Raw genomic sequence first — 23,137 nt, 5'->3', positions numbered from 1 at the left:
TACTGTTTTCCAGAGAGGCTGTACGACCTTGCATTCACAACAGTGTAAGAGGGTTCCCTCTTTTCTAAATCCTCACCAGTATTTGTTGTTTCTATCTTCTGAATTTTAGCCATTCAGATTGGTGTGAGGTGTTATCTCATTGTGGTTTTGACTTGTATTTCTCTGATGCCAAGTGATGTGGAATATTTTTTCATGCATCTGTTGGCCATTTGTATGTCTTCTTTGTAGAAGTGTCTGTTCATGTCTTCTGCCCATTTATTGACTGGATTATTTGTTTTTTGGGTGTTTAAGATTGAGAAGTTCTTTACAGATCCTTGGATATTAACCCTTTCTCTGATAGGTCATTTGCAAATATCATTTCCCATTCTGTAGATTGTCTTTTAGTTTTGTTGACTGTCTCCTTTGCTATGCAGAAGCTTTTTATCTTAAAGAAGTACCAGTAGTTTATTTTTGTTTTGTTTCTCTTGTCTTTAGAGACTTGTCAAGCAGGGAGTTGCTGCAGCTGAGGTCCAAGGGTGGCTTGCCTGTGTTCTCCTCTAGGATTTTGATAGATTCTTGTTTTGCATTTAGGTCTTTCCTCCATTTTGAGTTTGTGTTTGTGTATGGTGTAAGAAAATGATCCAGTTTCATTCTTCTACAAGTGGCTTCCCAATTTTCCCAGCGCCATTTGTTGAAGAGACTTTTTCCATTGGATATTCTTTCCTGCTTTGTTCAAGATGAGTTGACCCTATGGTTGAGGGTCCATTTCTGGACTTTCTATTCTGTTCCATTGATCTATGTGTCTTACTTTGTGTTAGTACCATGCTATCTTGATGGCTACAGCTTTGTAATAGAGTGACAAGTCTGGAATTGTGATGCCACCAGCTTTGGTTTTCTTTTTCAACATTCCTTTGGCTATTTGGGGTCTTTTCTGGTTCCATACAAATTTTAGGATTGTCTGTTCCTGCTCTGGGAAAAATGTTGATAGTATTTTATAGGGATTACTTTGAATGTATAGAATGCTCTGGGTAGCATAGACATTTTAAGAATATTTATTCTCCCAATCCATGAGCATGGAATATTTTTCCATTTCTTTGTATCTTCCTCAATTTCTAAGTGTTCTACAGTTTCTAGAGTACCGGTCCATTACCTCTTTGATTAGGTTTATTCCTAGTTATCTTATGGTTTTTGGTACAACTATAAATGGTATCAATTCCTTAATTTCTTTTTCTTCTACCTCAATGTTAACGTGTAGAAATGCAACTGATTTCTGGGCATTCGTGTTATATCCTTCCACATTGCTGGATTCCTGTACGAGTTCTAACAATTTGGGGATGGAGTGTTCTCAGTTTCCCACATAAAGTATCATGTCATATGCAACGAGTGAGAGTTTGACTTCTTAGTCAGTTTGAATGTCATTTATTTCTTTTTGTTGTCTGATTGCTGAGGGTAGAATTTCAAGTACTCCGTCGAACAACAATGTTTAGAGTGGACGTCCTTATAATGTTCCTGACCTTTGGGGAAAAGCTCTCAGTTTTTCCTCACTGAGAATGATATTTGCTATGAGCTTTTCATAAATGGCTTTTATGATATTGAGGTATATTCCCTCTATCCCTACACTGTGGAGAGTTTTAATCAAGAAGGCATTCTGGGGGGAGGAGTCAGGATGGTGGAGAAGTAGTAGGCTGAGACTACTTCAGCTAGCAGGAGATCAGCTAGATAGCTTATCTAAAGATTGCAAACACATACAAATCCAACTGGCATATTGAAGAGAGGAAGTACAGCAATTCTAGAAACAGAAAATCAACCACTTTCTGAAAGGTAGGACTGGCGGACAAGTGAATCCAAAGCGATGGGAAGATAGACCCCGGGGGGAAAGGCTGGCTCCCAGCAAGCAGCGGAGCAATGGAGCACAAAATCAGGACTTTTAAAAGTCTGTTCCGCTGAGGGACATCGCTCCAGAGGCTAAACCTGGGTGAAGCCCACGCAGGGTGAGCATGGCCTCGGGTCCCGCAGGGTCACAGAAGGATCAGGGGTGTCTAAGTGTTGCAGAGCTTACAGGTATTAGAACGGGGAAGCTGGCTACAGAGACAGAGCCGAGAGTGAGCTCACAGCTCGGGATTACCTTGAACCAGTCGCAGGCTTGGTGAGCTTGGAGCGCGGCCGGAGATCAGGCAGACGGGAGTTATTGGGCGCTGTTCTCTGAGGGCTCACTGAGGAGTGGGACCCCGGGCTCTTGGCTCCTCTGGGCCGGAGACCAGGAGGCCGCCATTTTCATTCCCGTCCTCCAGAACTCTGGAAAGCGCTCAGGGAACAAAAACTCCTGAAAGCAAACCAGAGTGGATTACTCAGCCCGAGCCTGGTAAGGGTAGTGCAATTCTGCCTGGGGCAAAGACACTTGAGAATCACTACAACAGGCCCCTCTCCCAGAAGATCAACAAGAAATCCAGCCAAGACCAAGTTCACCTACCAAGGAGTGCAGTTTCAATACCAAGGAGAGCAGCAGAATTCCAGAGAAGGAGAAAGCAAAGCATGGAACTCATGGCTTTCTCCCCATGATTCTTCAGTCTTGCAGTTAATTTAATTTTTTTTTCTTTTTTAATTTTTTTTTCTCTTCTTCTGCTAAAATTTTTTTAACTTTTACCCTTTTCTTTTTTAACATTATTTAACTGGTTTATCTTATATATATATATATTTTTTTTTCTTTTTTATACTTTTTCTTCATTTTCTTTTTTTAATTGTTTCTTTTTTTTTTTTCTTTCTGAAACTCTTTTTATCCCCGTTCTCCCCCCTCACGATTTGTGATCTCTTCTGATTTGGTTAAAGCATATTTTCCTGGGGTTGTTGCAACCCTTTTAGTATTTTACTTGCTCCTTCATGTACTCTTATCTGGACAAAATGACAAGGCGGAAAAATTCACCACAAGAAAAGGAACAAGAGGCAGTACCAAAGGCTAGGGACCTAATCAATACAGACATTGGTAATATGTCAGATCTAGAATTCAGAATGATGATTCTCAAGGTTCTAGCCAGGCTCGAAAAAGTCATGGAAGATATTAGAGAAACCCTCTCGGGAGATATAAAAGCCCTTTCTGGAGAAATAAAAGAACTAAAATCTAACCAAGTTGAAATAAAAAAAAAAGCTTTAATGAGGTGCAATAAAAAATGGAGGCTCTCACTGCTAGGATAAATGAGGTAGAAGAAAGAATTAGAGATATAGAAGACCAAATGACAAAGAATAAAGAAGCTGAGCAAAAGAGGGACAAACAGCTACTGGACCATGAGGGGAGAATTCGAGAGATAAGTGACACCACAAGTTGAAACAACATTAAATAATAATGGGGATTTCAGAAGAAGAAGAAAGAGAAAGGGGAGCAGAAGGTATATTGGAGAGAATTATTGGAGAGAATTTCCCTAATATGGCAAAGGGAACAAGCATCAAAATCCAGGAGGTACAGAGAACCCCTCTCAAAATCAACAAGAATAGGTCCACACCCTTTCACCTAATAGTAAAATATACAAGTCTTAGTGACAAACAGAAAACCCTAAAAGCAGCCCGGGAAAAGAAGTGTGTAACATATAATGGTAAAAATATTAGATTGACAGCAGACTTATCCACAGAGCCCTGGCAGGCCAGAAAGAGCTGGCATGATATATTCAGAGCACTAAACGAGAAAAACATGCAGTCAAGAATACTATATCCAGCTAGGCTATCATTGAAAACAGAAGGAGAGATTAAAAGCTTCCAGGACAAACAAAAAGTGAAAGAATTTGCAAACACCAAACCAACTCCACAGGAAATATTGAAAGGGGTCCTCTAAGCAAAGAGAGAGCCTAAAAGTAGTAGATCAGAAAGGAACAGAGACAATATACAGTAACAGTCACCTTACAGGCAATAAAATAGCACTAAATTCATATCTCTCAATAGTTACCCTGAATGTTAATGGGCTAAATGTCCCAATCAAAAGACACAGGGTATCAGAATGGATTAAAAAAACAAAACCATCTACATGTTGCCTACAAGAAACTCATTTTAAACCCGAAGACACCTCCAGATTTAAAGTGAGGGGGTGGAAAAGAATTTACTATGCTAATGGACATCAGAAGAAAGCAGGAGTGGCTGGCAATGCTTAGATCAGATCAATTAGATTTTAAGCCAAAGACTATAATAAGAGATGAGGAAGGACACTATATCATACTCAAAGGATCTGTCCAACAAGATCTAACAATTTTAAATATCTATGCCCCTAATGTGGGAGCAGCCAACTATATAAACCAATTAATACCAAAATCAAAGAAACACATTGACAATAATACAATAATAGTAGGGGACTTTAACACTCCCCTCACTGAAATGGACAGATCATCCAAGCAAAAGATCAACAGAGAAATAAAGGCCTTAAATGACACACTGGACCAGATGGACATCACAGATATCTTCAGAACATTTCATCCCAAAGCAACAGAACGCACATTCTTCTCTAGTGCATATGGAACATTCTCCAGAATAGATCACATCCTCGGTCCTAAATCAGGACTCAACCGGTATCAAAAGATTGGGATCATTCCCTGCATATTTTCAGACCACAATGCTCTGAAGCTAGAACTCAACCACAAGAGGAAATTTGGAAAGAACCCAAATACATGGAGACTAAACAGCATCCTTCTAAAGAATGAATGGGTCAACCGGGAAATTAAAGAAGAATTGAAAAAATTCATGGAAACAAATGATAATGAAAACACAACAGTTCAAAATCTGTGGGACACAACAAAGGCAGTCCTGAGAGGAAAATATATAGAGGTACAAGCCTTTCTCAAGAAACAAGAAAGGTCTCAAGTACACAACCTAACCCTACACCTAAAGAAGCTAGAAAAAGAACAAGAAAGAAACCCTAAACCCAGCAGGAGAAGAGAAATCATAAAGATCAGAGCATAAATCAATGAAATAGAGACCAAAAAAAAAAACCCAATAGAACAAATCAATGAAACAAGGAGCTGTATCTTTGAAAAAATTAATAAGATTGATAAACCCCTGGCCAGACTTATCAAAAAGAAAAGCGAAAGGATCCAAATAAATAAAATCATGAATGAAAGAGGAGAGATCACAACTAACACCAAAGAAATACAAACAATTATAAGAACATACTATGAGCAACTCTATGCCAACAAATTTGACAATCTGGAAGAAATGGGTGCATTCCTAGAAACATATGAACTACCACAACTGAACCAGGAGGAAATAGAAAGCCCGAACAGACCCATAACCAGTAAGGAGATGGAAACAGTCATCAAAAATCTCCAAACAAAGAAAAGCCCAGGGCCAGACGGCTTCCCAGGGGAATCCTACCAGACATTTAAAGAAGAATTAATTCTTATTCTTCTGAAACTGTTTCAAAAAATAGAAATTGAAGATAAACTTCCAAACTCATTTTATGAGGCCAGCATCACCTTGATCCCAAAACCAGACAAGGATCCTATCAAAAAAGAGAACTACAGACCAATATCTTTGATGAACACAGATGCAAAAATTCTTACCAAAATGCTAGCTAATAGGATCCAATAGTACATTAAAAGGATTATTCACCACGACCAAGTGGGATTTATTCCAGGGCTGCAAGATTGGTTCAACATCCACAAATCAATCAATGTGATACAACACATCAATAAAAGAAAGAACAAGAACCATATGATACTCTCAATAGATGCTGAAAAAGCATTTGACAAAGTACAGCATCCCTTCCTGATCAAAACTCTTCAAAATGTAGGGATAGAGGGCACATACCTCAATATCATCAAAGCCATCTATGAAAAACCCACCGCAAATATCCTTCTCAATGGAGAAAACTGAAAGCTTTTCCGCGAAGGTCAGGAACATGGCAGGGATGACCATTATCACCACTGCTATTCAACATAGTACTAAGAAGTCCTAGCCTCAGTAATCAGACAACAAAAGGAAATTAAAGGCATCCAAATTGGCAAAGAAGAAGTCAAACTATCACTCTTTGCAGATAATATGATACTATATGTGGAGAACTCAAGACTCCATTCCAAAACTGCTAGAACTTGTACAGGAATTCAGTAAAGTGTCAGTATACAAAATCAATGCACAGAAATCAATTGCATTTCTCTACACCAACAACAAGACAGAAGAAAGAGAAATTAAGGAGTCATTCCCATTTATAATTGCACCCAAAACCATAAGATACCTAGGAATAAACCTAACCAAAGAGACAAAGAATCTATACTCAGAAAACTATAAAGTAGTCATGAAAGAAATTGAGGAAGACAAAAAGAAATTGAAAAATGTTCCATGCTCCTGGATTGGAAGAATAAATATTTTGAAAATGTCTATGCTGCCTAAAGCAATCTACACATTTAATGCAATTCCTATCAAAGTACCATCCATCTTTTTCAAAGAAATGGAACAAATAATCCTAAGATTTATATGGAACCAGAAAAGAACTTGAATAGCCAAAGGAATATTGAAAAAGAAAGCCAATGATGGTGGCATCATAATTCCGGACTTCAAGCTCTATTACAAAGCTGTCATCATCAAGACAGCATGGTACTGGCACAAAAACAGACACATAGATCAATGGAATAGAAGAGAAAACCCCAGAATAGACCCTCAACTCTATGGTCAACTAATCTTCGACAAAGCAGGAAAGAATGTCCATTGGAAAAAAGACAGCCTCTTCAATAAATCGTGTTGGGAAAATTGGACAGTCATGTGCAGAAAAATGAAATTGGACCATTTCCTTACACCACACATGAAAATAGACTCAAAATGGATGAAGGACCTCAATGTGAGAACGGAGTCCATCAAAATCCTTGAGGAGAACACAGGCAGCAACCTCTTTGACCTCAGCTGCCACAACATCTTCCTTGGAACACCGCCAAAGGCAAGGGAAGCAAGGGCAAAAATGAACTATTGGGATTTCATCAAGATCAAAAGCTTTTGCACAGCAAAGGAAACAGTTAACAAAACCAAAGACAACTGACAGAATTGGAGAAGATATTTGCAAACGACATATCAGATAAAGGACTAGTGTCCAAAATCTGTAAAGAACTTAGCAAACTCAACACCCAAAGAACAAAGAATCCAATCAAGAAATGGGCAGAGGACATGAACAGACATTTTTGCAAAGAAGATATCCAGATGGCCAACAGACACATGAAAAAGTGCTCCATATCACTCGGCATCAGGGAAATACAAATCAAAACCACAATGAGATATCACCTCACACCAGTCAGAATGGCTAAAATTAAAAGTCAGGAAATGACAGATGCTGGCGAGGATGCGGAGAAAGGGGAACCCTCCTACACTGTTGGTGGGAATGCAAGCTGGTGCAACCACTCTGGAAAACAGCTTGGAGATTCCTCAAAATGTTGAAAATAGAACTACCCTATGACCCAGCAATTGCACTACTCGGTATTTACCCTAAAGATACAAACGTAGTGATCCAAAGGGGCACGTGCACCCGAATGTTTATAGCAGCAATGTCCACAATAGCCAAACTATTGGAAAGAACCTAGATGTCCATCAACAGATGAATGGATCAAGAAGATGTGGTATATATACACAATGGAATACTATGCAGCCATCAAAAGAAATGAAATCTTGCCATTTGCGATGACGTGGGTGGAACTAGAGGGTATTATGCTTAGCGAAATAAGTCAAGCAGAGAAAGGCAACTATCATATGATCTCCCTGATATGAGGAAGTGGTGATGCAACATGGGGGGTTAAGAGGGTTGGAGAAGAATCAATGAAACAAGATGGGATTGGGAGGGAGACAAACCATAAGTGACTCAATCTCACAAAACAAACTGAGGGTTGCTGGGGGGAGGGTGGCTGGAGAAGGGGGGTGGGGTTATGGACATTGGGGAGGGTATGTGCTTTGGTGAGTGCTGTGAAGTGTGTAAACCTGGCTATTCACAGACCTGTACCCCTGGGAATAAAAATATATTATATGTTTATAAGAAATAAAAAATTAAAAAAAAATCTTATTTATGCCCCAAAAAAAGGCATTCTGTATTTTGTCAAATGTTTTTTCTGTATCAATTTAGAGGATCATATGTTTCTTGTCCTTTCTTTTATTAATGCAGTATGTAACACTGATTGATTTGTGAATGTTGAACCACTCTTCCAGCCCAGGAATAAATCCCACTATGTCATGATAAATCATCCTTTTATTGTACTGTTGGATCCTATTGGCTGGTATCTTGGTAAGAATTTTGGCATCCATGTCCATCAGGGCTATTTATTTGTAATTCTCCTTTTTGGTGGGGTCTTTTTCTGGTTTTGGGATCAAGGTGATGCTGGCTTCATAGAATGAGTTTGGAAATTTTCCTTCCTTTTAATTTTTTGAGACATCTTCAGAAGAATAGGTATTAATTCTTTCAATATTTGGTAGAGTTCTCCTGGGAAGCCATCTTGCCCTGACTCTTGTTTCTTTGGAGAGTTTTGATTATTGCTTCAATTTCATTGCTGGTTATGGGTCTGTTCAGCTTTTCTTTTTCTTCCTGCTTCAGTTTTGGTAGTTTATAAGTTTCCAGGAATGCATCCATTTCTTTTAGATTGCCTAATTTGTTGGAATATAGTTGGTCATAATCTGTTCTTAAAATTATTTCCATTTCCTTGGTGTTGGTCATGATCTCTCCACTTTCATTCATGATCTTATTAATTTCGGTCCTTTCTCTTTTCTTTTTGATAAATCTGGCCAGGGGTTTATCTATCTTATTAATTCTGTCAAAGAACCAGCTTCTAGTTTCATTGATTTGTTCTACTGTACTTTTGGTTTCTATTTCATTGATTTCTGTTCTAATCTTTATTATTTCTCTTTTCCTACTTGGTTTAGGATTTATTTACTGTTCTTTCTCCAGCTCCTTTAGGTTTAAAGTTAGCCTGTATATTTGAGAATTTTCTAATTTTTTGAGAAAGACTTGTTTTGCATTGTATGTTCTTCTTAGGACCACCTTTGTTGTATCCCAATGGTTTTGAACAGTTGTGTTTTCCTTTTCATTTGTTTCCATGAATTTTTAAAATTCTTCTCTAATTTCCTGGTTGACCCATTCATTTGTTGGCAGGATTCTCTTTATCCTCCAAGTGTTTTAGTTCCTTCCAAATTTCTTCTTGTGATTGAGTTCACATCTCAAAGCAGTGTAGTCTGAAAATATACAGGGAGAAATCCCAATCTTTTGTTACCAGTTAAGATTTGATTTGTTGCCCAGTATTGGACCTATTCTGGAAAATGTTTCATGTGCACTTGAGAAGAATGTGTATTCTCTTGCTTTAGGTTGGAATGTTCTGTATATATCCGTGAAGTCCTTGTAGTCCAGTGTCATTCAAAGCCATTGGTTCCTTGTTAATCTTCTGCTTAGATGATCTGTCCATTTCAATGAGTGGGGTATTAAAGTCCTCTAGTATTATTACATTATTATCAATGTATTTCTTTAATTGGGTTATTAACTATTTTATATTATTGGCTGCTCCCACGTTAGGAAGATAAGTATTTATAATTGTTAGATCTTGTTAGATAGACCATTTAAGTATGATATAGTATCCCTCTTCATCCCTTACTGCAGGCTTTTGTTTAAAATCTAATTTGCCTAATATGAGGATTCTACTTCTATTTCTTTTGGGGCCCATTAGCATGATAATTATTTCCCCACCCACTCCCATTCAATCTGGAGGTGTCTTTTTATCTAAATTGGGTCTCTTGTAGACAGCATATAGATAGATCCTATTTTTTTAACCGATCTGATACTCTGTCTTTTGATTAGAGTATTTAGCCCATTTACATTCAGAGTAACTATTGAAAGATATGAATTTAGTGTCATTGTATTCCCTGAAAAGGCCCTATATCTATAGATTGTCTCTGTTCCTTTCTGGTCTATGTTACTTATGGGCTCTCTCTTTGCTTAGAAGACCCATTTCAATATTTCCTCTAGGGCTGGTGTTTGCAAATTCTTTTATTTTTTGTATGTCCTGGAAGCTTTTGATCTTTCTTATTTTCAATGAGAGCCTAGATGGATATAGTATTCTTGGCTGCATCTTTTTATCATTTAGTGCTCTGAATATATCATGCCAGCCGTTTCTGGCCTGTCAGGTCTCTGTGGATAGGTCTGCTGCTAGTCTAATATTCCTACCCTTGTTAGTTAAGCAGTTTTTGTCTTGAGCTTTCAGGATTTTCTCTTTATCTCTGAAGTTTGAAAACTTCACTATTATATGTCAGGGTGTTGATCTATTTTTATTGATGTTGAAGAGGGTTCTCTCTACTTCCTGGACCTGAATGTCTGCTCCCTTTCTCATAATAGAGAAGTTCTCAACTGTGATTTGTTCAGATATACTTTATGTCCCATTCTCTCTCTCTTTTTCTTCTTCCTCTGGGGCCACAATAATTCTTTTTTTTTCCTATTTTTTTAATTTTTTATTTTTTATAAACATATATTTTTATCCCCAGGGGTACAGGTCTGTGAATCGCCAGGTTTACACATTTCACAGCACTCACCAAAGCACATACCCTCCCCAATGTCCATAACCCCACCCTCCTTTTCCCAACCCCCCTCCCCCAAGCAACCCTCAGTTTGTTTTGTGAGATTAAGAGTCACTTATGGTTTGTCTCCCTCCCAATCCCATCTTGTTTCATTGATTCTTCTCCTACCCACTTAAGCCCCCATGTTGCATCACCACTTCCTCATATCAGGGAGATCATATGATAGTTGCCTTTCTCTGCTTGACTTATTTCGCTAAGCATAATACCCTCTAGTTCCACCCACGTCATCGCAAATGGCAAGATTTCATTTCTTTTGATGGCTGCATAGTATTCCATTGTGTATATATACCACATCTTCTTGATCCATTCATCTGTTGATGGACATCTAGGTTCTTTCCAATAGTTTGGCTATTGTGGACATTGCTGCTATAAACATTCGGGTGCACGTGCCCCTTTGGATCACTACGTTTGTATCTTTAGGGTAAATACCGAGTAGTGCAATTGCTGGGTCATAGGGTAGTTCTATTTTCAACATTTTGAGGAATCTCCAAGCTGTTTTCCAGAGTGGTTGCACCAGCTTGCATTCCCACCAACAGTGTAGGAGGGTTCCCCTTTCTCCGCATCCTCGCCAGCATCTGTCATTTCCTGACTTTTAATTTTAGCCATTCTGACTGGTGTGAGGTGATATCTCATTGTGGTTTTGATTTGTATTTCCCTGATGCCGAGTGATATGGAGCACTTTTTCATGTGTCTGTTGGCCATCTGGATATCTTCTTTGCAAAAATGTCTGTTCATGTCCTCTGCCCATTTCTTGATTGGATTCTTTGTTCTTTGGGTGTTGAGTTTGCTAAGTTCTTTACAGATTTTGGACACTAGTCCTTTATCTGATATGTCGTTTGCAAATATCTTCTCCAATTCTGTCAGTTGTCTTTGGTTTTGTTAACTGTTTCCTTTGCTGTGCAAAAGCTTTTGATCTTGATGAAATCCCAATAGTTCATTTTTGCCCTTGCTTCCCTTGCCTTTGGCGGTGTTCCAAGGAAGATGTTGTGGCAGCTGAGGTCAAAGAGGTTGCTGCCTGTGTTCTCCTCAAGGATTTTGATGGACTCCGTTCTCACATTGAGGTCCTTCATCCATTTTGAGTCTATTTTCATGTGTGGTGTAAGGAAATGGTCCAATTTCATTTTTCTGCACATGACTGTCCAATTTTCCCAACACAATTTATTGAAGAGGCTGTCTTTTTTCCAATGGACATTCTTTCCTGCTTTGTCGAAGATTAGTTGACCATAGAGTTGAGGGTCTATTCTGGGGTTTTCTCTTCTATTCCATTGATCTATGTGTCTGTTTTTGTGCCAGTACCATGCTGTCTTGATGATGACAGCTTTGTAATAGAGCTTGAAGTCCGGGGGACCACAATAATTCTAATATTGTTTTGTTTTATGGTATCACTGATTTCTCAAAGCCTCCCCTCATGGTTCATTAGTAGTTTTTCTCTCTTTTACTTAGCTTCCTACATTTCCATCAATGTCTTCTATGACAGGACTCTCTTCTGTGTCATTTATCCTAGCTGTTAGTTTGTAATTTAGACTGCATCTTAGTTAAAACATTTTTACTTTCAGCCTGATTAGATTTTATTTCTGCACTAAGAGATTCTCTAGTGTCTTTTATGCTTTTTTTCCCAAGCCCAGTTAGTAACTTTGTAATTGTTATCCTGAATGCCATATCTGACATTTTCTTTTTTCAAATTTTATTATTTTTTTTCAAGATTTTATTTATTTGAAAGAGAGATAGGAAATGCAAGTAGGCAGAATGACAGGTGGAGGGAGAGGGAGAAACAAACTCCCCACCAATAAGGGAGCTATATTCAAGATTCCATCCCAGGACCCTGGGATCATGATCTGAGCTGAAGGCAGCCGCTTAACCAACTGAACCATCCAGGCGTCCCCTGACATTTTCTTTATATCCATATCAATTCGATTTGTGACAGAGATTATTAACTCTGGTTCTTCATTTTGTTGTGAGTTCATCCTTCTAGTCATTTTGCCCAGAGAAGAGAGGATGAACGAGAGAACAAAATAAAGTCTCAACCATGACACAAGTGAAATACACACTAAACAAATCCAAAGAGTTCAGGAACAAAAGAAGGGGAGAGAAAATATAATCTCCCAGGTGGACAAAACATGGTGATCCACTTGGTCCTGGGTGTATTTTGGTCTGTTTTTTAGAAGACACTAAATTCTGGGTTAGAAAGAAAGCAAAACTTATATATAGAAAAAAAATAAATTTGAATATGTAAAAGGAAGCCAAAAATGAATATCTATAAAATGCAAATGTAAAAATTAAAGTTAAAAAAGACTTAAAGACAAAGAGTTGATAAAATAAGAAAGTAGTTGAAAAAGAAAAAAAAAGAAAAATGAAATGGAAGTTTTTAAACTGAAAGATAAAGTTATAATGAGAATAAACCTTGAATTCTATATACTATTTTCCCCTAGCACTGGAGTTTTGCAGTTCTGTGTGCTCCATAAACTTGGTGTTTGCCTGTTGTTCCTGTTGGTCTTCTAGGGGAGGGGCCTGTTGTGCTGATTCTCAGTGTCTTTGCCTGGGTGGAGTTGCACCACCCCTTGCCAGGGGGCTGGGCTCAGTGTAAGGTGCTTCTGGTTGCTCTATGTGGCTTTTGTTCCCTTAGACTTTCTGTATTCCTTTAGAGGATGAAAATAAAAATGGCCATGCCCCAATCTCCCATCCTGAGTCTGAAAGATCATGGTCCCCTCTCTTCAGTAAACCCTCAGGTAGAAGTAGTCTTCACTTTATTGTGTGCCAAACTCTACAGACTCCTGTGGTATGCATCCACACCAATCCTCCCAGGGGAAGATGAAGGGTCACTCTTTAGGGACTTGGCTTGGAAAGCAGTCATCCAGTCATCTTGCAGTTCTCTTTATGCTGAACCAAGCTGATAGTCCCTTCTGGGGCTTGTTGACCATAACTGGTTTCCCCACTCCAGTGCTTGGCAACTCTGCTGGTTCAGGCATCCCCATTCATTCTGTGCCCTGAGGCTCCTGAGACAACACTGTCCCACCTAGGATTATGCCCTGTTTTGCATGCATCTCTCACAGGATCAGATTCCTAAGGATTCTGATTTTGCACTCCAGGGCTGTATCACTTTCTGGTAGCCAGCTTACAGAGGCTCCCACCCCACCCCCCACCATTTTTTTTCTCTCTTTTTTTTTTATTTATTTTATTAATTTTTTTTTATTTCCAGCATAACAGTATTCATTATTTTTGCACCACACCCCGTGCTCCATGCAATCTGTGCCCTCTATAATACCCACCACCTGGTACCCCAACCTCCCACCCCCCGTCCCTTCAAAACTCTCAGATTGTTTTTCAGAGTCCATAGTCTCTCATGGTTCACCTCCCCTTCCAGATACCCATTTTTTTTTATATTTCTTTTCAAAGTAACACAATTCATTGTTTATGCACCACACCCAGTGCTCCATGCAATACGTGCCCTCCTTAATACCCACCACCTGGCTCCCACAACCTCCTACCCCCCGCCCCTTCAAAACCCTCAGATTGTTTTTCAGAGTCCATAGTCTTTCATGGTTCATCTCCCCTTCCAATTTCCCTCAACTCCCTTCTCCTCTCCATCTCCATATGTCCTCCATGTTATTTGTTATGCCCCACAAATAAGTGAAACCATATGATAATTGACTCTCTCTGCTTGACATATTTCACTCAGCATAATCTCTTCCAGTCCCATCCATGTTGATACAAAAGTTGAGTATTCATCATTTCTGTTGGAGGCATAATACTCCATAGTGTATATGGAACACATCTTCCTTATCCATTCGTCCGTTGAAGGGCATCTTGGTTCTTTCCACAGTTTGGCAACCGTGGCCACTGCTGCTATAAACATTGGGGTACAGGTGGCCCTTCTTTTCACTACATCTGTATCTATGGGGTAAATACCCAATAGTGCCATTGCAGGGTCATAGGGAATCTCTATTTTTAATTTCTTAAGGAATCTGCACACTGTTCTCCAAAGAGGCTGCACCAACTTACATTCCCACCAACAGTGTAAGAGGGTTCCCCTTTCTCCACATCCTCTCCAACACACATTGTTTCCTGTCTTGCTACTTTTGGCCATTCTGACTGGTGTAAGGTGGTATCTCAATGTGGTTTTATTTTGAATCTCCCTGATGGCTAGTGAAGATGAACATATTTTCATGTGTCTGATAACCATTTGTATGTCTTCATTGGAGAAGTGTCTGTTTATCTTTTGAATATCGCCACAGATTCACTTCTCCTCAACTCCTACATTGCAAAATGTAGTCACTTTTCCATTTATAGAATTCCATCAATTCTTTTTTTATATCTCAGATTGAAATCATCGATGTTCAGAATGATCTAGTAGTTATCTAGCTAAATTCAAGAGACCAGATGAAACGAGGTCCTCTACTCTTCTACCAACTTGCCTCCTGTTGTGTTTCCATATACTAATAACAAACCTCCCGAAAGAGAAAATCAAGAAAACAATGTCATTTACAATTGCATAAAAAGAATAAGACACCTAGTAATAAATTTAACCAATTAACTTGTACACTTGATGAAAGATATTAAAGATGACATAAATAAGTGGAAAGATAATCTGTGCTCATGGATTAGAAGAATTAATATTTTTAAATGTCCATATTACCCAAAGGAACCTACAGATTCAATATAATCTGTATCAAAACAGCAAAAACATTTTTAACAGAACTAGTACAAAAAAAAAATCCTAAAATTTGTATAGAATCATGGAAGACCCCAAATAGTCAAAACAATTTTGAGAAAGAATAAAGCTGAAGGTACCATGTTCCCAGATATCCAACTATACTACAAATCTATAATAACCAAAATAGTATTATATTGGCATAAAAACAGACATGTAGATTAATGGTAGATTAATGGAACAGTATAGAGAGTCCAGAAATGAATCTATACCTATATTGTCAATTAGTTTACAATAAAGGAAGCAAAAATATACACTGGGGAAAAGATAATCTCTTCAATTAGTGATGTTGGGAAGACTGGATAGTCAAATGCAAAAGAATAAAATTTGACCACTAACACCATACACAAAAATCAATTCAAAATAGATTAATGACTTGAATATAAGATCTGAAACCATAAAACTCCTAGAAAAAAACAGATGGTAAACTCCTAGAAGTCAGTCTTGGCACTGGATTTTTGGATCTGAGGCCAAAGCAAAGGCAATAAAAGCAAAAATAGAGTAGTGGGACTACATCAAACTAAAAAGCTTCTGCAAAGCAAAGAAAACCATCAATGAAATGAAAAGGCAGTCTACTCAATGGGAGAAAATATTTACAAATCATATATTTGATAAGGAGTTAATATCCAAGATACATAAAGAATTCAACTCAATAGCAAAAGAAACCTATAAACCAATTGAAGAATGGGCAGAGAAATTTAACAGACACTTTAAGAAGAAGACATACAGATGGCTAATAGGCACATGAAAAAATGTTCAACATTTCTAGTTATCAGGGAAATAAAAAAATTAAAACTACAATGAGATATCACCTCACACCTGTTGGAATCACTATTATTAAAAAGAAAAATAATAATGTTAGGATGTAGAGGAAAGGGAACTCTTGTACACTGTTACACTGTTGGTAAAAATGTAAATTGGCACAGCCACAATGTAAAACATTTTGAAAGTTCCTCAAAACATTAGGTATATCTACCTTTTAATCCAACTATTACACTTCTGGATATTTATCTGATGAAAATGAAAATACTAATTCAAAAAGATATAAGCACCCTTGTGTTCATTGAAGTATTATTTAGAATAGACAAGATATAGAAACAACTTGTGTTCATTGGTAGATGAATGGATAAAAAAGATTATATGTTTAATGAAAGAAGGAAATGAAATGAGGAAATGAAAGGAAGAAGGAAATTTGGCCATTTGTGATTTCATGCATGGGTCTTTAGGGTATTATGCTAAGTGAAATAAGGCAGACAGAGAAAAATACCATATGATTTCACCTATATGTGGGATCTAAAACAAAATAAAACAAATGAATAATTATCCTATGGTTTCACTCATATGGGGAACATAAGGAATAGCATGGAGGACCATAGGGGAAGGGAGGGAAAACTGAATAAGAAGAGATCACAAAGCAAGACAAACCATGAGAGACTCTGGACTCTGGGAAACAAACTCAGGGTTATAGAAGGGAGAGGGGTGGAGGAATGGGGTAGCCTGGTGATGGCTATAAATGAGGGCACATGTTGTGATGAGCACTGGGTATTACACACAACTAATCAATTGTTGAACACAACATCAAAAACTAATGATGTACTACATGTTGGCTAATTGAACATAATAATAAAAAAAGAAAGAAAATAGCCTAGAAAAAAATGAACAAATAATACAAAAAATAGTCATAGACACAAAGAATAGATTGGTGGTTATCAGAGGGGAAAGGAATTGTGGGGTGGGAGAAAAGGGTGAAGGGGGTCAATTGTAGTGTGATGGATGGTAACTAGACTTATTGGGATCACTTTGTAGGGTATACAAATATCAAATTATTATGCTGTACAACTGAAACTAATGTTACATACCAATTTTACCTCAATTATATATTTGTTCAACTAATGAATCATTGAATATTATATCAAAAACTAACGATATACTATACCTTTGCTAATTGAATCTTAATTTTTTAAAAAAGGAAAATACATATTTGCAATACATTCCAGGTACCTGACACAGATGGTGCAGCATAAACACACTGCTAGACATCTAACCTATTAAATGTCAAAAGCTGAGAGCCTTGCCCAGTCTGCAAAAGAGGGTATGAGTCAATTGCAGAGACTAGATTAGAGCTAACACAGACTCTTGTAATTTCTGCTCCTCTAAATCACCTGTTACTCCTCTAGAGAGCTTATCTATAATTAATACTATAGGGGGGTGGGGTTACTGAGGACTCACTGTATCTTAGTCCCCAAAGGTTATCAAAGACTAATGGAAAGGCTATTAACATAAGAAGAGAGCACACCAGCTCTCAGATCTGTGAAAGCCTGTTCATAAGTCACTGTAGCCCACTCCCTAAGTTCATGTGGCCAACCAACCAAGAAAGTCACATGTGAACTAATTTCTACCAGACCAGTCCATCTTCAAGATGAAAAGTATGTACAGCAATAAATGCTTGTTCTCCCAAAACCCCCCAAAACCACGGTTCCCCCAAAAAACCATGATCTGGAAGTAAGAAAATAGAAATGTTAAGGTTTTGTTCTTCTAGCTTTTCTAGCCAAGGCTCCAGTCTTCAAAGCCACACTGTTCTTAGGAAGATTGTCATTAGAAAAAATTGAAGAGTCCATTTTGTCCTAAAATGAAAAAAGAAGTTATAGTTGGCTTTTGGTCATAGCATTCATCTTATGAGCTTGTCTCTAATGGAATTGTGACAAACTTTCACCATAAAATATTTCAGTATCAGTAAAAAAAAAAAAAAAAAAAAAAAAAAAAAAAAAAAAAAAATCAGACTTGAGCCAGAGGAAAGTGACTGAGAGAGAGATAGTGAGAATGCCTAAACCCATGTCAAAGGAAGAGGAGACATAGTTGAAGGAAGTCAGGATATTTAGTATGGAAAGGAAAAAGAAGAGCAAATTTAGGGGTACCACTATCACCTTCTTTCAATCTCTGAAGGTCTTTGAATCTCAAAAGATTGAGAAGCAAATGTTGCGTGAGTCCAAAGGGCAGTGCTAAGAACAGTGTTACTTTTTTTTTTTTAAGATTTATTTATTTAATTGAGAGAAAAAGAGAGAGCATGAGCAGGGAGAGGAGCAGAGGGAGAGAGACAATCTCCAGCAGACTTTGCACTGAGCATGGAGCCTGATGTGGGGCTTGACCTCATGATCCTGAGATCACGACCTGAGCTGAAATCAAGAGCTGGATGGTTAACCAACAGAGCCACCATGCAGGTGTCACAAGACCAATGTTTATATGTGTGCTAAGGTGGAACAGCTAGAAGCTTGAGGAACCTACTACTCTGGTTTCTGCTCAAAGGAGAAAATTAATGATTTCTTGGGAACCTTTTTTTTTAAGATTTTATTTATTTATTTGACAGAGATCACAAGTAGGCAGAGAGGCAGGTGAGGCAGGGGGCAGGCTCTTTGATGAGCAGAGAGCCCAGTGGGGGCTCCATCTCAGAACCCTGGGATCATGACCTGAGCTGAAGGCAGAGGCTTAACCCGCTGAACCACCAGGAGCTACAGGAATATTTTTGAAGTCAAACTAGAAAACAGTTTGTTATGAACAACATAATCAATGTAAACACAGTGATCACTTTACTCTTTCAGATCAAGTAAACAGAAGTGACATGGGGACTGGTTGATGAGTTCCCCACCAGTGGGAGTACAACTGAGGGCTAAGGTCATGTGTGTTCATGTAAAGACAGGAGCTTTCAAGCATTTCCAATATCACTGTAAATTGCAAAAGGAAAACAATTCTGTTCACCTTTGGTTTCAAAGGGTAACATTGGAAGGAAATTGGATCTCCAAATCAAATAAAACACCAAGAAACATCTGAAAACAATTATTAAACACAGTGTGGGGGGGTGAGGCCCTCTTATTTATCCATTAATTTATGTCTCACATTTGTCTCTTCTGAGAAGACTGTGAACAGGGCTTAGACTATGAATTGTAGCCCTCACCAGTTCTAGTCTAATTCATTGATCTTTTCATTGAGTTAAATGAAAGCAAATTTCTAATTCTTTCACACAGAGAAGCTAGAGTGGTGAGTGGACACTCTCTTCTATCTCTGGTCCTTAGATTTCTGGGTGACTTTTGTTTATTTGTAGTTTACCCATTTATCATTTCTTGCTTTTTCCTTCAGTCCTTTTCTAATTATATCCTCTTCTCTTTATTTCTTCTCTCCTTCTTTACTCTCCCTCCCCTTAATTTTACACCAGTGTACTGGACCAAACTTCCCATCTTTCCTTCCCTGCTGCAAAGTCAGGGAAATTTCTGAAGCCTGGGGTGACCCCTAACTCATTGGGAAAGCAGTTTCTCCACACTGTTTTCTTCTTAGCAATCAAGGGGTGCATTTTATGTGAAAGTGAATAGTTGAGAGAGAGGGAGAGAACCAAATTTCCATAAAACCTCCTACATTCCTCAGGCAGCTTGCTTCTTGCTACCATTGGTCACTTTTAGTCAAATGTTTTTTGCTTGACTTTACAGTCAGAGTTCCTCGTTAGTACAAAGAAAATATTCAGAATTTGTATGGTCCTATACCATCATTGTCAGGGACAGAAATCCAGAATCCAAGCCTTGCCGTCTTAGCCCAATACTCTTTGTTATAGCCATTTTCCTTTCTACCTATAGTGACTCCACTCTCCCCTGGGTCATCTCCTATAATTTAACTTTACCACCAGTATCTTTCTCCTTCTTTTTCTGTGGTCTGGGTAATCTGTTTTTAGTCTGTTTAACTATCTTACAATTTTACAATTATATTGGTTTAGAAAGTTGTTCTGTACTTACACCCTGCCTATAATACTGGATTCAAGTGTAATTATGGTCTCTTCCATTACTTACTTAAATTTGTTTTATGTACTTGAGGGTAGGACAATACTTCTCTAGCCAGTGAACCTGGGAGTGTATCTGAAATGAAAAGTCTTCAGGAGGCATGTTCTGGGTCCTGAAGTGTTATCTCTTCTCCTTCAAGTATAGAAATTGCTCTGAAAGAAGCCTGTACTCCAGATAAAAAACAAAACTACTTGAAACACAGCTCTAAGGGCTCCAGGGTGACATAGTCTGTCAAGCAATTGATTCTTGGTTTTGACTCAGGATGTTATCTCAGGGTTGTGAGACTGAGCTCTGCAAGACTGAGCCCCAGAGGATCAAGCCTGGCGAAAGGGAGCCCTACAAGGGCAGGTTCTGCATTGGGCTCTGCATGGGACTCCACAATCATGTAGAGTTTGGTTGGGATTCTCTCTCCCTCTCCTTTTGTCCCATCCACTTTCATGTGTACTCTCTCTCTCTTATTCAACAATAGGTAAATAAATCTTTAAAAATAAATGAAACATATCTCTAGTTTCAAAGACATGTTATTTGCTGATTAAGTCTGCAAGTAAGGTGTGTTTTGATGAATTGACTATAGTGCTGATTATTATTACTATGAAAATGTAATGATATATAGATGTATATAAGTATAAATCAAAACTTTTTAAAAAAAGATTTTATTTATTTATTTGACAGACAGAGATCACAAGCAGGCAGAGAGGCAGGCAGAGAGAGAGGAAGGGAAGCAGGCTCCCTGCAGAGCAGAGAGCCCGATGTGGGGCTCAATCCCAGGACCCAGGGATCGTGACCGGAGCCAAAGGCAGAGGCTTTAACCCACTGAGCCACCCAGGCGCCCCAAGTATAAATCAAAACTTATGTGGCCTTATTGATATTGGCTGCGCTACTGGTGTACTCTTCTGGGGTTTGGTGTTCTGGACTGAAATGGGATTTATTTGAATTTAATATAATGATGAAGTAGATGAAGTATTTGCTAGGCTGTTGTAGGCTTTCCTGTGTTCTATTTGAGGAATGGTGGAGTGTGTGGGTTAGTCTGATCTACACTGGGATAAATAGTGTTGACTGAAACAGGAAAAGAGAAAAACTTAGCAATGAAATAACTTACCTCTCTGGGTATCAGTTTCCAACTTGACAAATATGTGATGAGATTCGTCCATCCATACAAAAATTATTCAGTGAGTATCATCTGAGTAACAGGCTCCTTTTCAATGTACTGAGAATATAGGGATAACAAAACAGGTCACTGCTATAGAGGACCTTTTGTGTAAGGTGGGGATAATACAATAAGGAAAAATAAATGCAAAGAAATGTGTCAAGTGATACCAGTCAACTTCAACTCTCAGTCACTTAACCCAATGAAAATGTATTTCTCATTCATGCAGTCTGTTGTGGAGCCAGGCAACTTTCAGTTGTCCTTCATGTGTTGGCTCATCATTCCAGGATGTTTCAATCTTATGATAGTTCTATTATGACATGTTTCTATGATGACCATGGCAGGAAGGGTCTTACATTGGACATTAATTGTTCCAGCTAGAAAGGGACACATATAACTTCATTCCACAACCAAAAATAGTCACATGGCCTCTCCCTATGTTAAGTGGGCAGGGGAATGGGAGGGCAATCATTCTGTGTTTCTGGAAGTATTAAAGTTGGATATTAGAACCTACCACAGGTAAGGGTAATCCTGGTGTGAAATTCCAGCACATATGAATATCAGAGATCTCTCAGGGCTCTTAATCTTTAGAGTTTGGGGATTCTGTTGTTATTCTCAATGATACCTAAAGGGTAAACTTTGTACCTGTACCTAGCATGTTCTCTGAACAAATAGCATAGGTGAGAAGTTTTTGAGAGGTTTTCCTATCACTCTGTCAGGTATACTTTTTCAGATGTAGCAAGTTAACTGTCATTTGGAGTACTGCACTGGACTTTCTTTGAGTTAAGGGAATTGACTTTCATGATACTCTGCTTTTCTACTTTCCTTGGCCTAGATGCAGTGACTGAAGTGAAGACTGATATCTATGTGACCAGTTTTGGCCCTGTGTCAGACACTGATATGGTAAGTTATAGTTCCTGCAAAGGTAAAAGTGAAAGAAGATGCAACAGATCAAAGAAAATAAATTGGAGTTTGTTACTACCTTCTATGGAGAAACCTTGTCTCATACAAATTCCCTACCTTCGCCATCCTACATTTGGCCAAATTTGTCTTTTCCTTTGCTCTCCCCATGTAGTCACATATAAAGCATATACCCTCATGAGGACTACACTTACCTTCTTTCCACAACACATCTTTCAAAATTAAATTTGTATCCCTATGCTCAAATTTTCCCTGACTTCTCTCTTCATATTTTGTCAGCACTCCACACATATTAACAGAGATAGGTTACGTGAGGAGAGCATTGCGGTAAACACTCTCAGAGTGTCAGCAGCCTGCAGTATCATCCAAGAAATCTGTTCCTTGCAAAAAGGCCCTACTCATTGGGGGTAATGGACTGGCAATGGTGATGCAAAATATTTGGAGAAAGAGTCAAAACCACTTTTGGAAACTGTTTCTTCTACAGATGTGAGCAGGGAAAACTTCAGAGGAAAGTCAAGGAATAGGGCAGGATATAGCAGAAGTAGTAAAGGGAGACTCAAGAGTCATCTTCAGTGACTTCCCTTCTCCTTCCATTATCCCTTGCTGCCAAAGCAAAGAATGTAGTAGTGTTGAGACAGGAGACCCCATCCTAAATGACCACCCAGTTAATACCTACTATGTATCAGATATCTGAATAATTTTCATGAAGGGAAATAAGCTATTATATGCTCAATATGCCTGGCAGTTAATAGATGCTCAAAGAATCTTTATTGAATGAGTGACTTTGTATGGAAAATAAGAATCTTAAAATCAAAAAGAAATATCCAAAAAAATATGAAATGTCCATGATCACTACTTGGATTTTTTTCTGTGTATCTTCAGTGGGACTACTACTTAGCAGGGGACAAGACTTCTTTAGACCTGTTGGTAAATATAAACAGTTGTATAACGATGTGATAGAATTTGCCTGTGGGTAATATAGAATGATTGAGTGGATATTAATAG

At 38.3% G+C, this 23,137-nt stretch overlaps 1 protein-coding gene across 4 annotated transcripts in view; it reads left to right on the top strand.

Moving 5' to 3' along the window:
• Nucleotides 1-23,137, top strand: part of GABRA3 (gamma-aminobutyric acid type A receptor subunit alpha3) — a 402,002-nt gene that overhangs the window by 256,482 nt on the left and 122,383 nt on the right. For all 4 annotated transcript variants that reach the window (XM_032330182.1, XM_032330179.1, XM_032330180.1 and 1 more), the window contains exon 4: nt 22,047-22,114. In XM_032330182.1, coding sequence (XP_032186073.1) covers nt 22,047-22,114 — 68 coding nt within the window. The remainder of the gene's footprint in view (nt 1-22,046; nt 22,115-23,137) is intronic.

The sequence above is a fragment of the Mustela erminea genome, chromosome X, assembly GCF_009829155.1.
Source record: "Mustela erminea isolate mMusErm1 chromosome X, mMusErm1.Pri, whole genome shotgun sequence".
NCBI lineage: Eukaryota > Metazoa > Chordata > Mammalia > Carnivora > Mustelidae > Mustela > Mustela erminea.
This window is presented reverse-complemented; position numbering and strand designations above follow the sequence as displayed.